The following is a 17,117-nucleotide window of genomic DNA, read 5'->3' on the forward strand; positions in this document are numbered from 1 at the left end:
GTAGTCTGCTTTGTACAACTTGCATCCAGTTGCTACATTTACTTGAAAGAGCTTGATATTGCCACAAACTAAGTTCCATATGAAACTTGGGGATTCTCAATCATACCCATAAAAAGGTAGAATAAAGTAATTCAGGATATCGAGTATCCATCATCCATATGTGTGGAGGGGACCATATAAAATGCCTGAGGATGTGCAGACACTCCAATGAACCAAGAAACTTTGAACTTCGGGAATAAAGTAGCTGAAATCTCAAACCAACAAAACTACATAAAACAATGGGATAAAGTACCCAAGCTCGATTTGTTAAATTCTTCATTGCTAAAAGTTTGGGTAGAAACACAAGTTGGAGGTTGGAGTGACCACTGGCAGAAATTCCTCATGTGGCATTTCTACTCCAGCAAAAGCGGAGGATCAACATGTGTCCTTCCGCTATCCTTGGTTGGCACCAAGCTGTATAACTGGATAAACACAACCTCCTGCCACAAATTCCCCAAAATAGGAATATTGACAAAGAAACGGGAACTTGCCCAAAGCAAATCTATTCGATCCATGCCCAATAAGTCCACACAACTCATAACTTTTGTATGTTTTCATAAATCTATGAATAGTGAATGAACACCAAGCAGATCAAAAGTTTTCTGAATCTACAAAAGAATAAAATCCATGATTGATTTTATAAATGCAACGGTTTAATCAAAATTCTGAAAACATAAGAAAGAAAGAAAAAAAGCAATAAAAAAGACCTCCGCACATTTACTAAGATACAGGGGACGTTTATGGTTTTACCACCAGTATAGTCAAAGAGGAACCTGAAGCAAACCAACTAAAGTTATTGAACCAATCCGGCTACGCTAACAGGGGAGAAAAAAGAGGCTCAAGGACAGTGCTGAGGCAGAGACAAGCTTCGATACAAACAGAAGGAGAGGGTCAAACTATCACGCAAGTCGAGAGTCTAGACTATACCAACTAAACACTAAACCCTACTTACTGTAACCTAAAAACAAAAGTGATTCCTTTCTTCTATTCGAGTGCAAATGAGAAATTATTGCTTCTTAATTCTGTTCTGCTTTAAATCATATATCTCTTTCCATTTCGTTTCAGGAAAATAAACCAGTCAAGTTTCGGAACGAACAGTATCATATATCAGGGTATATCGCAAGATTACTTGACTTCGAAGAGGATGAAAATTCATATTATAAAAATGATATAAAAGTAAAGGACTGAACTTGGAACAAAAATAGAACTAATTTAACTTTTCACGGGGAGCTATATGATGGGGATACGACACTACTGACCCATATTTATTCCCGCCGGACCAATCTCTCTGCTGCATCATCCCATACGAATTGGCTTCGTATCCATTCTGAGGATGATGATTTCCTCCTTGATGAACAGGTCCATACATCGGCATCGGCATTGGAATCATTGATGCCCCATAAAGCATCGGTAGAGTCATTCCAACATGCCCATTACTATTCACGCTACCACCACCGACACCAATTCCTCCTCCTCCTCCGACGCCGGCTCCATTCGCATGCATACTCTGCGGCACCGGCGTTGATGCAAACAGCTGATCGGAAGCTGATGGGCCTTCGTTGCTTAATCCTTGCATTCTTTTCAAGTAAAGACGATATTTTTGCAAATGACTGGCCACGTTCTCGCGGGTCAAGCCTTCGACGTTCATTAACTGCATGATTGTTTTGGGAACCGAGTTTTTTATCCCTAAATGGGCCACCACATCCACGAATCTCTTATGCAGTTGCGGTGTCCACACCAAACGCTGTCGTTTCACTGTCTTCCCTGATGGATCGTCCGAATTCTCCGCCGTCCTAACCGCTGAATCCGCCTCCTCTGCAATCTCCATCATCCTCATTTTCTTCGGGTCCGACCCGGAACCCGAACCCGAGCCGTCCCCTTCCGGTTCAACTACCATCGGATCATCAAAAGAACGGAAATTGTTATTATTGTTGTTGTTATTGTTATTAGTAGTGGAAGAGTGGGCTCCGGTGGAGCGGAGGGAGGAGAGGGTATCCTGAGAAGCACGGTTGACGTCAAGAGCGGTCCGACGAGGCTCCGGAGAGATGCTGAAAGCGGAGGCGAGCTCCGGTGGTACTAACAATTGAGATAACGGAGTTAAATCATCGCAGTTAGGCAATCCCATCTCCCATTCAAGAACTCTTTCGTTAACATCATCCTCTTCGTCAACGACGGCGTCTGTGGCGATTGCGATGGCTTCATCGTCTCGGCCGTTAGCTTCAAATACACCAATCTTCACTTCTCCTCCCATACTTATTTTCAGCTTTTGACCTTCAAATTAGAGATTTTTAAAACTTTTGGAACAATTTTTCGGGTGTTATTTAGAACAGAAAGGAGGGTGAAAGCAGAAGATATTTTGTGCTAAAATGAGGGCTGTTTGTCAGGGGAAAAAAAAAGGGAAAAGGAGAAAGAGAAAAAAGTGCAATATCTTTCCAGATTAGTCTAGCGGTAGTGCCAACGTGGACGACTTAGCCAGATATATTTGATCTGCTAAATATGAAGGATCTACATCCTAATAAGTATCAAAATCAGGATCGTCCAATTACATTCTGACACGCAAGTGATTTGTGGGTGGTACCAATTAAGTCGGTCGCGCTGGATCGTATGTCTTTTATTACCGAAATGGACATGGTTGGATTGGAAGAGAAGTGGCCAAGTAAGCAAAGTAGGTGCAGTTTTAAGGATGTTTTGGGGAATACGGTTTTGCCATTCGTTCTTTATTTTTAATCCGACTAACCAAGGGGAGAAGAAAATCCTGGTGGAACGTATTTGGAGAGAGACATGGATATGCATATGGAAGGAACATCGTGGGTTGTAGGATGGAACACGACGAACAATCCAATGGTGATAGCATAGGATATATACGAGAGTAACAGGGTCTACGACTTGAAGACAAACAAATGTCGATCATAACTTGGGATAAAAGAAAGAATGGCAGTATAAAATAAAAGAAAGGGTAAATGTCATTGAACATAAAGAGCTCTTCACAACATGCCAAGATTTTGTACAGTCACGTTATATTCATATAAACTACATTACCATTTTAGAAAATTTTTACACCTTTTAAGAAACTCGTATAAAATCTTTAATCTACTCTGGCAAGAAGGGGGGGGGGGCATCATCAGTTCTATTGCAACAGCTGAAACTCTCAGCTTTGGCTCCATTTCTATGTATAAACCCTTAAGCTACACAATGTACAGTTTTTTTTCCTGGTACAAGGCAAGCAACAACTTATATTTTCATACAGTTCTTACTTACCTGTCTAAGAAGATAGGTAGAAGAACCATGACCCTACATATGGGGGGAAGAAGGGAAAGCTTCACATAGATTCTGTTAGCTGTACAAACATGTCTCTTTCCTACACCGATTTAAGAAGGGTGCACAGACTGAGCAGCAATTCTCCTCTCTGAAAATAATAAAAAATCCTGTATTAGAAGACTTCGAGGTACAGAGAAAAGAAGATGAAAGAAAAAGTTACGACAGCAAGGAATAAATTCTTGTTGATCAACAGGAATGGGGAATGTTTAAGTTTTGCAGTGACCAAGGAGTCTAGAAGGCAACTTTGGAAGAGTGTTGAAAATTTTCGTATTGGAGCTGCTATAGTAAGAAATTTACAGCAATAAGTGAACAGACCATGAAAGACAAGAAAGAATTAGTACCTCCAGCAGCAACAAGTTTCTCTACACGCGCAACAATATGCTTCCCGTAAGTGTACTTCTTCAATGCGTTTAAATGGACCTTAATTCGAGAAAGAATCAGCTCGCGTTGCTGGTCATCACAAGTCTCTAGTACTTTCTGTACAACGTAGTTTGCAAACTGATCCTTCATCATTGCCTGTGATGGAACAACAGCTGTCAGTAAATATGACATTGGATTACATGAATACTACAGGAACTATTTCTAGAAACAATTAGCTAAAGCTAAATCCTGAACACAATGCAATCAATTTAATACATACACATTTATAATATATATCCTGGTCACACAATATGACATGACAACATCCATGAGATAAGCACAAGTTTAAAGTTTCCAGAAACTTTAGCAGAAGTCCCAACCGTGCGAAAGGTGATCGATCCCTCAAGCAAAATACACACCCAGATCACGATATGAATGTTCTCACCAACAAAAAGATCACCATAATCAGCCAAACCAAAGCACAAATGAAGGCATCTTGGTTCATGACTTTTCTCCAAAGATTTAAAACCATATGGTATTCCTATTCAAAAGATATATGGGCAGAAAAGACAAACCTGAAGAGGCTCATTCTCATCAGTAGAACCAAGCATTTCATTCACCAATAACTGACGTTCAGCAGGGCCACCAAAAGTTAAGCACTTCTCGACAACATTAGATGCAAACTTCTGCTGACTCATCTGGACAATCTTCCCAGCTAGCTCCTTAATGATGATTGAGCGTTCATGAGGTTTTCCATGCCCCAGCACATGCTGTAGGGGTCAGTTAAAGTGCCAATCAGTACAGCGAATACCATAGGCAGGCATGCTTAATAATAAAAACTAACACATTTCAAGGATATGCTGTAAAAACATAAACATATACTACAAATATTGCAGACAGTATTTTAATAGACCTGAATTCAAAAGAGTGAAGACCCTCGATCAGGTTCAGTAACTGACTTTAGCCCCATCAGATCCTAGAATATACAAACTATAAATTCCAAAAAGGAATGACAAACCTGGACAACGTAATTGCCATACTGGTCTTGGGCCAACAGGCTAACAGATCCTAAAATCTCATCCATAACCTTACTCTGTGTCTTTGGGTCCTTGCAGTGCTCCAATATTCTCTGCAGAGTTATAATAATAATAATACAGAACAGTAACACATTGCTCATTTACATGGAACAGTTCCAGAGGTCAAAATATAAGCCAAAAGGAAAAAATATTCCTGAACCTGTATAACTCGGCACCCATAAGGATGAGTGGAAAGCGTCACAACTTGATCAAAAAATGTTGAGACTATAAATTGAATGTTTTCCTCAGGAACACATTCGATACATTTCTGGATGACATGGTTGCCGTTCTGGTCTCGTACACAACGCATAACACTACCATCAAGCTCATGAACCATGTTAATCTTCTGATCCAGATCAACAACCTCTATGGCCTTGAATGTTAAACAAAGCATATACATAATTGTCAGAATGCTGGGCGGTATTCTTCTTGTAACCATTCAAATAACATGAGTGCTTTTAGGAAATCTATATACAACCAAGATAAGGCGATAACAAAGTTAAGCACAATTACCATGATTGAAGCATAGTTGACACATATTCACGATATAAACATATTTATATATGACTTGTAGAAGTTTTATACAAAATGGAAACCATAGCTCGACCAATGTGAACTTTTTCACTTAGTCAATTACAAATTGGGCTCATGTTATTTAGAAAGAAACTGCAAAATAATTATGAGAAGAGTTTGATGAATGAAAAAACTCAACAGGAGAAGTTCAACAATGCAACTTAATGATTATGAAATAAAGTTTAGAAGCATGGCAACCATATACCTTCTGAATCACTCGGCAACCATACATTTGAAGACTAAGTGATAAAACATGACCTAAAAGCTTGCAAGCAAGTTCTCTTCTCTGAGCTGGAAGTCCATGTTCAAAAAACTGTAGCAGATACATATTTACTTGGTAAATAAAAAAAATTAAATTATACAACTAAGCAGATGTGCAATCGACTAAGAAGCAGATACCTTTTGAATGACATAATTACCAAACACATCAGTCATCAAAGCAAGAGCTTGAGGCATGATTTCCTCATAAACCATATTTTTCTCTTCAGGTGTAGCTGTTTCAAGTTTTTGCTGAATAAAACGGCTTCCATACTGATCCGCACTATTCATAAGAAGAATAAAATTGTCAGGGCAACAATATGCAACGTAAAACATGATTTAAGGTAAGAAAATACCTGAACTCAACAACATGACCAGAAATTTCTGAAAGCTCAAAACACTTTGTTTTATTGCTCTTAAACTCTTCAAGTAGGGAGGAGGCAAAGCTCTCATCCAGGTTATATCCTGCATCCAAATGCCAGGGTCCCGTGACACCCCCAGTAAGATTCCTCGTCCCAGAAGGAAATCGCATATTCAGGTCAGTGTGTCTGATAGGACTACCGAGTCCAACTGGAGAGTTTGGAATAAACGTATTTGCTAAGGGACTTCCAGGATACGACATGCCAGCTCCAAAGGTGGAATTTCCATAAAAACCATGAATATTAGAACCACCAGATTTTGTTCCCAATGGAACACCATACTGAGATTTCTGTGGTGATAGCAGAGACCCGAAGTATGCCTTCTGCAGCTCAAGCAAGTTCATGTAGGAATCACCTAGGAAGTTCCTATTCATACAGGGATCATTAAAAGCTGGAAGCTGTGCTGCAGGATAATCAGATGTCCTCAAATACTGAAGATACATAGGATCAACAAAAGGTGCCTGCAGAGCATTCCCAGCTATTTGGCTTCCAACTCTCCCCAGATTAGGCGACTCAGATACAGCACTTGAAATGTTCTGTCCAGAACCCAAACCTCCCCCAAACACTCTTGAGTCCATCCCAGGGACTGGTATAGCTGATGCAGCTGGCAGATTACCAGTCCCAAGTTGGCTAGCCATCATAGAGGCTAAACCAGGATTTAAAGAGAAACCACTTATTCCATAGTTTGGAATTGATGACTTTGCACCATCACCATGCTGATACTGAGCAGGTAAGCTGCCTCCACCATTGAGAGTGGAAGTAGGAGATCCTTTCAAGTAAGAATTGTTTGAGGAGGCAGCAGGTTTCTGGAACTCAGCTCGCCTATTTTTCTTAGCCGAAGGCATATCTAAATGGCCAGATTCAGACTTCTTCAAGTATGCCTGCTGTTTGATATAATTCTGACCATCTTGCAAACTGAACAAATAATTTTGGCTATTTTCAGCATCTTGTTCAGTCTGGGATGGTAACCTATTATCTTCATCTGGTGCACCATTTGATGACAGGGTCATGCCTGACAAAGCAACAACCAGATCTGCAGACTCACTGACACCAGATGAGACACCACCAAACGTGCTTGGACTATTTATGTTTCTTTTGTCTGAGTTACCAACTCTGCCTCCTCCAATTGGTGTCAAACAAGGACTAGGAGCCCTTGCAACAAGTTGGGGATCAGGAGTTGTACTCCTAGACAAGGAAGTGCCTACTGCAGCAGCATAAGTGTAAGAAGAAGGTGGCCTGGTGATATGGACTGCAGATGAACCTTGAACACTCACACTTGACCTTAAAGCATCCACAGAGGCTAGTTCATGGCGCAAATGAGCCAGATCAGATTCAGCAGAAACAAAATTCTCGAAGTTCTCATCAAAAGCATTACGACTAGCAGGGCGAGACGGTATCCTTGTGACAGGAGAAGAGTGTCCCAAATCGGCCTGCAAAGATACTAAATGTTAGATCATCGCAGCAGCCTGTGATTTATGGTTCATGAGTACCTACTCATGAACCAGCAGCAAATTTGATAAAAAAATATGCCTACTGAGTTTAACACATGGTGATATAGCTACCTTAGGAATAGGAGAATGACAAATAATTGTATGTCATGCATATGATCATTTTACAACTACATGCAAATACAAACATTGAGACAACCGAAACATAAATGCTAACTGTGGACTCAAAAGAATTGACCCATGGAACTATAAAAACAACCACATTGACTGCTGAAACTTAGACACGGTTAAAGAAAGCATGCTAATGAAATAACTTCCATTGTTCAGGGCTTAAGAGAGTAGACAAAATTAAAAAGGATGCTGTTATTGGCTTCTGGGCACCAATTTACTTTCCTTCTTAAATATTCTTGTTCAAGTAGAAGACAAACCATCACCAATTCAACAAGCCGAGAAGTCAACTACCTCTAACTCCACTCACATTTCCAACGAAATTAATGAAGTCCATACAACAGCATTAATGGGCAAACCAGTTATGATCAAATGACAAACAAGTTAATTTTCAACAACAATTAAAATTAGTAACTAAAAAAAAACAGCAAGGCTACTGGCTACAATTTTTACCAATAGTAGAATTTCCTCATGCCTTTTGCTATTTACATGAAAAAGACAAGCCGGATAGTGCACTTAGTACTCTCCAAACTCCACAAATGTCATTATATAGATTTTCAATCCAAAGGCAGCATGTAGTCTAAGGACATGCCAAATTACAGCATGAAGGGGGAAAAGGTCACTACAAATAATCCATAAAGCAAGAACCATTGGATAAGCAAACTGTTATCACTTATCAGCAGCAAAAGGCAGAGACAAAAAGAAATAAATAAATGAATAAACATTAGAAAAAGTGGCATTATGAGTAAGATTAACCTGAAAATTTTCAGCGAGGCTTTTCTGTTTGCTTCCAAGTCCTATACCAGACAAACCAATCAGTCCATCACCACCCCAGTTTGCTGAGTTATGCACTTTCTCTGCTTCTATTTCATTCTCTAGTTTCCTGGAATCAAACCCTGGTGGCATCGAAAACAGCGACCTACCGCTACCATTATCAGCCCTATTCACTTTCCTCCTATCTCCAATCCCACCTATCACTGAACTCCCTCCTTTCAACCTTTGTGCAAACTTCCAATCCTCCTTGGAAAGCAAAGGAGGCGGGAGCCTCGGGTTGAGATTCACATTTGAGTAATAGTATGAATGGTAAGCTGGATCAGACCTAAGCTCTTCCTCAGATGCAAAACCATTTCCATTTTTAGCTCCAGCAAAAGCTGAAAAAGCAGTAGCCCCAGTACCAGCAGCAGTACCAGCAGCGATAGTGGCTCCACCCCCAAACAACCCGCCGACTGCACTCAGTGAACCCTCCACGGTAGGAGGTGCAGAGCCACTTCTATACAAATTCAGCTCTCGTTCGAGATCATCAGCGTCTTGCTTACTACGCTGTTCACGGAGCAATAGCTCCATCCCCGCCTCCAAATCATCCCCAAATGATCCTTCGCCACTTCCTAACATTGGTCTCCGACCCAATTCAGATAGCATTCTCAAATTCCTAATTGATCATTAACCTTTATCAGAACTCCCAAAAATGAGCACTACCCAAAATCAACAATTAGATATTGAACCCGGAAAACCAAAACTTTTCTACACTAATTCACCTAAAACCCATATTTACAAACTTCAAAGATGCTAACTTTAAGCTATCAAAAGGGTCAAAGGTCAAATTTTTAATCACCCTGAACTCATAAATAGCAAAAAAAAATTCATTCCACAATGTATCGGAACTAAGAAATCAAAAGCACCCAAAATTAAAATTTCTTCAAGCTTTGCTAACGTAAAATTAATCAACAAAAAACAGATAAGAACACCATGTTTTCCAAGTAAAACCAGAAACAACCATAATTAAAAATAAAGTAGGATAGTTCGGAAAGGAGGAAGTTTTGTTTTTGAAGCTCAGATCAAAGAAAAGAGTGAAAAGAAACGTGAAATATAGAGAGAAAAAGTTAACGGTTGAGATCAAATCCGGCGGCGGCTATTGGTTCTTACAAGAACCCTTCTAGGGTTTTTTACAATTAAAGGAAGCTGAGATTAAATACAGTGGGATAGTAACAAGGGAAAAATGTTTTTCCTTCTTTTATTTCTGGAAATTGATTATATAACTGGTTTATAATTCCTAAAAATAAGGGATAATTGACCAAATGATAACTGACTGATGTAGGTGAAAATTTTTATTTTTGTGTACTTTGAGTTCCAGAAACAGCAATCTGTAACTGACACCTCAACACTTTAGATTCGATACCACTTTAAGTTGTCTTAAAATTTTGACATTTGATGAACAAAATAAAAATTGGCATTTATGTCTGTAATTATCTTTAATTGTTTTATTTTCAGTACAGGTAAAAAAGTCTTGGTTAAATATCAGAATTTACCCTTTTGTTTACTTTTATTTTTACAATGGAGCTTTTTACTTTTTTTCCCCCTCTGATTACATTAACTAACTCCTTAAGATTCCCCCCCCCCAATCTTTAGCTAATGAAACTTTTCCACTTCAAAAACTCTTAAAGAACATACCAATCAAATCATACGTTTTCTTCGTTTCTTGTTTTAATCTGGAAATTGCTAGTTTTGAGCCAAATTTGCACTAAAATGCAAAAGAATAAAACATATTCCTTTCTTAAAAAATTGTCCATAATCCCAAATAAGGTTGGGTTAGGCTTAAGCAGAAGCAACCTTTTCAAATGCCAAATTGAGAGTTGAAAAACAAGGTATCGATTTATTCTTGAATGTAGAAAAAGATTGATTTGGCTCAATGAAATGACGATATGACCAATTTGACAAGAAAGTCTTCAATAAACTGCCACTTTGTATTCTTCTGGTAGTCAAATAAGTAATATGCATATGCATTAATGTGATGTTCATTTTATGTGGTTTGTCTATAAATATCCCATAGGATCGATATGTTTTTTTGGACTTCAATAAATTCACTATTTATATCCTGGGCTTTAAGAAATGAAAATGAGGGTATAGGTTGGTCGTGCTTAGCCTTCTAAAAAATTCCATATGATCTCATATACCACATATGCGTGTATTAAGTCATTTGTTCCTTTTGGATAGATTTGTAGCTTTGTTTTCCTTTTTCTTATTCCATCCGACAGAACTCTTTATTCTACTTTTATATCAATTTCCTTATCCCATCTTAGTGCATGAATTAAAGAAATATGGTGGTGATTATGGAAGATCTGTCCTTACTTCCAACATTAATTCATCACGTCACATATTCCATATTCTAACAGCATACACTTTCTTTTCTATGTTTAATCAGATGTGTTTGACATCCAACAAATTCAGGCTTAGGTAAAAGAAAAAACTCTGGAATCAGCTATGATATTTATAAGATGCTCTGGAGAATAATACTACAAGACTTTTGGACTAGAATAGATAATACCTTGCAATAAAATAATACCAGGTGATCTTGTCTCTTAGCACGAACTAGTAAAAAATTTGTTTGAAGATATGATTGATAGACGAGCCCATGGAAAAAAGGGTCGGGGGTGGTGAAGCCTAGCCCAAATCCAATCCAGTAACTGCTGCCATTGACATATTGGTTTGAAAATGACGCCAAACCAGATAAACAAATTGATCGTTAATTTGTGTAGTACAATACTACAATCTTTGGAAAGTCAATGCTGTACTGCAAGTTCGGAAGTGGCCAGCAAATCCATGGTTTATATATATAATTTTCTCTTCTCCGCGTTTAGAAGGGATAGATATATTCATTAACTCTATATCCATGGCTATAATTTCCACCACTGCAAAATTTATGTCAACATCCTTGTTTATTATTCTTCTTCTCTTGCAGTTCTCCATAACGAAAGGTCATGGTGGAGACGATCACGACGAGAACAACGGTGACCATACAAACTTGCATGACAAAGGCTTAATCTTGGTGAAAACATGGTGTTTGATCATTCTTTTAGTAACCACTTTTGCAGGTGGAGTCTCCCCTTATTTCTTTCGATGGGACGAAAGTTTTCTCCTCTTAGGCACACAGTTTGCCGGTGGGGTTTTTCTGGCCACCTCTTTGATCCATTTCTTGAGCGATTCTAATGAAACTTTCGGTGATCTCACAACCAAAACCTACCCTTTCGCCTTCATGTTGGCATCGGTGGGGTATCTTCTGACCATGCTTGGTGATTGCATAATCGTTAGTGTTACATCGAGTAGTAAAAGAGAAGTTAGAGTGCAAGTGCAAGTGGAAGAAGGTAGGACAGCTGATGACGAGCATTCCAAAGATGTGGGAATGGATTCGAATAATCCAGTTTTCTTTAAGACAACGTCTTTTGGGGATACGTTACTCCTTATTCTTGCCTTGTGTTTTCACTCAATTTTCGAGGGCATTGCCATTGGTGTTGCAGGTAAGTTAATTTCTGTACCTTCCAATCAACAAAGAATCAACGATGTTACCTGTACCTATTTCAATAAGTTTTTTTTTTTTTAAGGTACTAAGGGAGATGCATGGAAGAATCTTTGGACAATTTCACTGCACAAGATTTTTGCAGCCATTGCTATGGGGATTGCACTGCTGAGGATGATACCAAAGCGGCCGTTTTTGTTAACCTGTGGTTACTCTTTCGCCTTTGCAGTTTCTAGTCCCATAGGTGTAGGGATTGGCATCGCCATTGATGCCACAACGCAAGGTCATGTTGCCGACTGGATTTACGCAATCTCAATGGGACTTGCTTGTGGGGTTTTCATTTATGTTGCCATCAATCATCTCATCGCCAAGGGCTTTAAACCACAAGCTAAATGTTACTTTGACACTCCTTCCTTCAAGTTTCTTGCTGTGCTTCTTGGAGTTGCTGTTATAGCAGTTGTTATGATCTGGGACTGATAATTTTAGCCCTGTTGGTCTAAAATTTGTTGCTTTTTAATCAATTGCTACCTATGTAATTCCAAGAATTATCTATATTGGAGTCTATTATGTACTTTATCATATCAATAATTGAAATATATACATACAAGGTTGTTCATCAACAAAATGGTATACGATGACTGCAAGTCTGCAACATCAAATATGAAAAATACCAGGCAATCAATTACAAGGATTGGTAAAATTACTCTTCATTTTTCATCAAAACCACATGTACTTATCCCACTGAGATTTTGAGGAAAGTGATCATCTATTGCAAATTTTGGTAACTTTTTATATAGTTTGGTAACCTTTGAGATAATTTTAATTGGTAATAACTTTGAAACATTAATTTTAAAAAACATTGATCCAGCTTTGTTTGTGTAGCAGTTCATCTGTATTTGGATAAATAGAAAATTCAATACTTAACCAAAAAGAAACTTCAATACAACTTTACACCAAAAAAGAACCACCTAATATAAATTTACAACAAAATCAAATATATATTTAATTGTAAATTACATCTAATAAGTTAAACAATATTGACATATTATATCATTCATGTTTAAAGCAAATGTACCATAAAATTAGCAACAAAAAAAGGAAAAAAAGTTTGCATTGGCAATAAGAATGAGACACATCATAGATTGATGGAGCAGCAGGTGGCCTAGTATGTAACTTGTTGATTTGCTGTTTCTTGAGTGACCAGTGATGAAACAGGAAAGTGATCATGCATATCTAAGAATGATAAAACACGGAAATTTTTATAACATCTTTAACAGTTTATTTAACAGTAACTTACGATTCTGTATCTGATAAGACATCTACTCTATTGTTGAGTTTAATGATGATAATGATCAATTGATCATACAATGTTTCAAAATCCAGACTTTATGGAAAAAGTTGCCGTGTTACCTACTGGTTATCCAAAGATAAGATTGTTAAACTTAGTATTTTCTTATATTCCCCAAAAGTCTTTTCTGTCATTTGTTCTCAATCTCCCTGCTTTGATCCTGTTTTGGCTAAAATCCTTGATTTGGGTATATTTTCTGAATGCTTCCACAAGATTTTGAGTTCCTACAAATGGACTTACCAAATTCCTTTCATTTTCTTATATATTCCGTCGTCGAGATTGTTGTTGGTCCTGCAGTAGTCAATCTATCTGTCTGGCACATAAAATCAAACAGTTTAGAGGGGCCTTGTTCATAAGGTATGATTCTTACTAATTTCTTTTTGTATACCAAGTTTGCTTTTTGGAAAAAAGTTGTTTTGTTTGGTCTTTTTGCTTATATCTCTGACAAAATGCATAGGATTTTAAATTTGTTAATTCTAGATTCTCAAAGTGTATACACCACAGAATAAGATCTTAGTTTAGTTGAAATGATTTGAGAGCTTTTATAGCTTTTTAAAATTGTTTGACCCTCACAGTTACTTATACTAGTCTTTTCTCCCTCGTAGACTTATAGATATAAAAGCTCAGGAGTCAAATGCTCTTTTAGGTTAGATCCTTATATTAAATGTCAGTTGCTTCCAGCTCTGTCAATGGTGATTTACTTATAGTAATCACTTTTATGTTGAGCCCTGTTTATTTTTGGATAGCAAGGATATCAATAATCTAATGGTTGACTTTTCATGTAGAACCTTAGTGTAAAAAAGAAAACATCAGTATTGCTGAAGATGAAGTTGCAGGCTTGCAGCAATGGTGCTAAGAAGTTAGAAACATAATGAAAAACATATTAGTCTACTGTTATTAGACAGATATATCTCTGTGTTTGACATTCATGTCGGATGTATATTGGATATGAGTACTGGAATATGATTCTCTAAGAACCCTTCAAAAAGAAAGAAAAAGAAAACTAACATACCCTATCCAACATTAGCACCTAAATTTGAGAAAATTTTATGTGAAACTAAGCTTTGGGGAGCTTCATTCCATTCAACTTGCTATTTCCTTAATGCTATTAGAACCAGAACACAACTTACAAATTTTCTGTCGTAGACATAGTTGTGGTATCCCCTTGTTTTGAAGAATCAGAGGGCTAATAATATATTGATAGTGTCAGAAATTTTAGCTTAAGAAAGATGCTACTATTTGGTGAAGGCTGGAACTGAACTGATGCAAGCATGATGGAACAACATATGATTAACGACTATAGTACATGCATCTCAGACACAATTCTTGATCCAAGTGTGTTTTTTTTTAGTTTAAAAATACTTTTTCTTGTAATTTGTTTCTCACGTTAAGAAGGCTTAGCAGTCAGGATTTGCTGCTCCTTCCAATTAAGTTTTAAAAGAAATGTTTTTCACTGATTCTTATGCTTATCATTCATCATTTTGTCTACGTTTGAAGAAATCAAATCCAACCCTCCAATGCCTGAAAATTTTAGAGAAAAAAAATTAAATAACACACTGAGTCCGAGTATCTTATAGTCATTGCTACCCCAAGTGGAAGTTCTTAGCACTAAGCCTGGATTGAAAAGAAAGATCCTACAAGGTAAGTTTTAGCTCCTCATCAAAAACCAGTTTCAGGGTTGAACTAAAAGGAAACGACCTAGACCCTAATTTAAGGATCAATCCATGGTTTTTGCCTCAACACTTTTAGCAGAACACTCATTTCCTAACTCTTTTTTTTTCTGAAAGGGCAAAAAGATGGTTTTTCATTCCCAATGCATATCCAATAGCCAATGATTTGCTATTATTATAATGGTAGCTGCAACAGATGAAAGGAATCTCTGTACCATCAATCAACACACAAGAAAAGAAAGAAAATAGGAACAAAAAATGAAAAAAATACCAACCAAAAGCCACTGCAAAAGGATCAATTTTAAGTAGGCCTCCTGGTTTTTGAGATCTGCTTTGATTAAGATCTAAAGGGGAAAACAAAAAGAATCACAGAGTTGGAAATGGAGGAGGAAATTATTATGAAAATACAAGAAAGACTTTGCTAGTTTAAGATTTGACAGAAATCTATTTGTTGATATAGTCTTTTCTTACAACTATAAAACTTCGTAGTAGCTCTTCTCATTTTATAATTACAAACTGAACTGAACTAATTAGAAAATGAAGGTAAGCAAGAAAAACTCGGGTGACATTTATTTGTTCTTGATGCAATGGATGTAAAAATCCATGAGTTCAAGACAAACAAATCCAAAGAACCCATCCTGCATAAACGAGTGGAGAAAAGGGGAAGGAACCTTAATTCCCTACTGATCTATATATGATCGTATCTCCATTGATCTCTTTTGTTTTCCTTCAAGAATCTCCATGTTTATGCCAGCAAACAAGCATGGCAACACACCGCCTCATAATGTAGAACCTTGCCTTCTGCTCCTTGGCTAAGCTACTGCATTTACGGGAAATGGAAGTCTTTTGTGAATAACTTCTTGGTAGTGCACATTTAGATGATGATGAAGATGAAGAAGAGGAACATGAGTTCTTCTGTGAAGAACTCCTAAGAAGAGGAGACTTGGAAGAAATACTCTTTGTTGAAAAACTCCTTGGAAGTGAGAACTTTGAAGAACTTGAACAATGGGTACCCGAAGCTTCCTTCTTAGATAGCTTCCACTTCTCATCCATGTAATAAGCTTGGAAGCTTCAACACTAGAGATAATGGAGCTCTCACCTCACCTCAGAGTGTGATCTCTTTAACTTAAACTTGATAACCTCTTTGTCTGCGCGTGGGGAGAGATGAAGAAAGAAAAAGAGAAGTTTAGAATGAGATTTGACTGAGAAGGATTCTCAGGGCTGCAGACAGTAGTGGGGCTATATGTTGTAATATATATAGTAAAGTAGGGCCTCTTTCCTTAGAATTTGAGCTTTCTTAGTTTGATCTGATCAATGTTTATTTAGCATTTAAAGTGTCAATTCTCAACTCTCCCTGGGGGTTTAGAACTGAGTTTTGCATGTCATATTATAGCCTATAGGTACCGTTGTTGCTGGCCTGGCACTATAAAATTGGTCGGTTGATGAGGATTTGGGAAGTCCTCCTCATTCTTGCTGATATATTAAGATTTTGCCTGATTTATGATTCTCCTCACTCTGGGAGATCCATCATTTCTTTTTTCTAGACACTATTGTCGTACGGGGCTCCATAATAATGTCAGTATTTTAAGTTTACATCACAAAAAAACACACACATGAGAGTGAGAGAGAAGAACAAAAGGGGAAGGAGGGGGTGGTGGGGTGGGGTCACTCTATTGTTAGCTGCTTCTTGTGATAAGGAGTGTGTCCCATTGTTGACAGGGTTTTTGAGGTTTAAATTTTCAAATACCCCCCCCCCTCTTTTTGTTTTCCTTTTCTTTTTTGCAGTTTAGTGAATGGAACATACACTTTATACAGTGCCATTTTGATTCTTGATTGAGTTCCACAAACTATAAATGGGGGTTGGGGGGGTGGGGGGGCCTCTTTTGGTCTTCTCGCCACAGTTCCATGTTTGAGGCTCAAATTCTACATATACCTTCCCTACTCGTAGTTGTAACACTTCTTTGTATTGTACCACAACTTCACTTTACTAAGCTGGACTCATACACTTAGCAGACCCAACAGTTGAGAAGCTTCAAATATCCAAGATATTAAGTTCACATAATACATGAAATAAAAACCAATCCGAGTAGATACCGGAACCCACTATCATTCATTTGGTTATTCTTTGTCCTTAAAACACTTTGATGTT

At 37.7% G+C, this 17,117-nt stretch overlaps 4 protein-coding genes across 4 annotated transcripts; 1 reads left to right on the forward strand and 3 right to left on the reverse strand.

The window, feature by feature from the left end:
* Positions 1 to 284: 284 nt before the first annotated feature.
* Positions 285 to 2,857, reverse strand: LOC107906573 (transcription factor PCL1). The gene has a single exon (XM_041093483.1). It carries the CDS (start codon positions 2,288 to 2,290, stop codon positions 1,247 to 1,249), a length of 1,044 nt encoding a protein of 347 aa, XP_040949417.1. The 5' UTR covers positions 2,291 to 2,857; the 3' UTR covers positions 285 to 1,246.
* A 127-nt stretch (positions 2,858 to 2,984) lies between these two features.
* Positions 2,985 to 9,719, reverse strand: LOC107906572 (pumilio homolog 2). The gene is made up of 9 exons (XM_041093480.1): positions 8,416 to 9,719; positions 5,981 to 7,473; positions 5,766 to 5,907; positions 5,572 to 5,679; positions 4,954 to 5,166; positions 4,736 to 4,846; positions 4,293 to 4,487; positions 3,699 to 3,873; positions 2,985 to 3,445 (listed from the first exon to the last, which is right to left on the reverse strand). Exons 1-9 carry the CDS (start codon positions 9,076 to 9,078, stop codon positions 3,408 to 3,410), a joined length of 3,138 nt encoding a protein of 1,045 aa, XP_040949414.1. The 5' UTR covers positions 9,079 to 9,719; the 3' UTR covers positions 2,985 to 3,407.
* A 1,447-nt stretch (positions 9,720 to 11,166) lies between these two features.
* Positions 11,167 to 12,570, forward strand: LOC107906571 (zinc transporter 2). Its single transcript, XM_016833607.2, has 2 exons — positions 11,167 to 11,951; positions 12,036 to 12,570. Exons 1-2 carry the CDS (start codon positions 11,327 to 11,329, stop codon positions 12,425 to 12,427), a joined length of 1,017 nt encoding a protein of 338 aa, XP_016689096.1. The 5' UTR covers positions 11,167 to 11,326; the 3' UTR covers positions 12,428 to 12,570.
* Positions 12,571 to 15,229: 2,659 nt separating this feature from the next.
* LOC107959131 (uncharacterized) lies at positions 15,230 to 16,245 on the reverse strand. Its single transcript, XM_016895114.2, has one exon. The coding sequence runs from the start codon at positions 16,019 to 16,021 to the stop codon at positions 15,698 to 15,700; it is 324 nt and encodes a 107-aa protein (XP_016750603.1). The 5' UTR covers positions 16,022 to 16,245; the 3' UTR covers positions 15,230 to 15,697.
* Between the last annotated feature and the right edge of the window lie 872 nt (positions 16,246 to 17,117).

The sequence above is a fragment of the Gossypium hirsutum genome, chromosome D05, assembly GCF_007990345.1.
Source record: "Gossypium hirsutum isolate 1008001.06 chromosome D05, Gossypium_hirsutum_v2.1, whole genome shotgun sequence".
Lineage (NCBI taxonomy): Eukaryota > Viridiplantae > Streptophyta > Magnoliopsida > Malvales > Malvaceae > Gossypium > Gossypium hirsutum.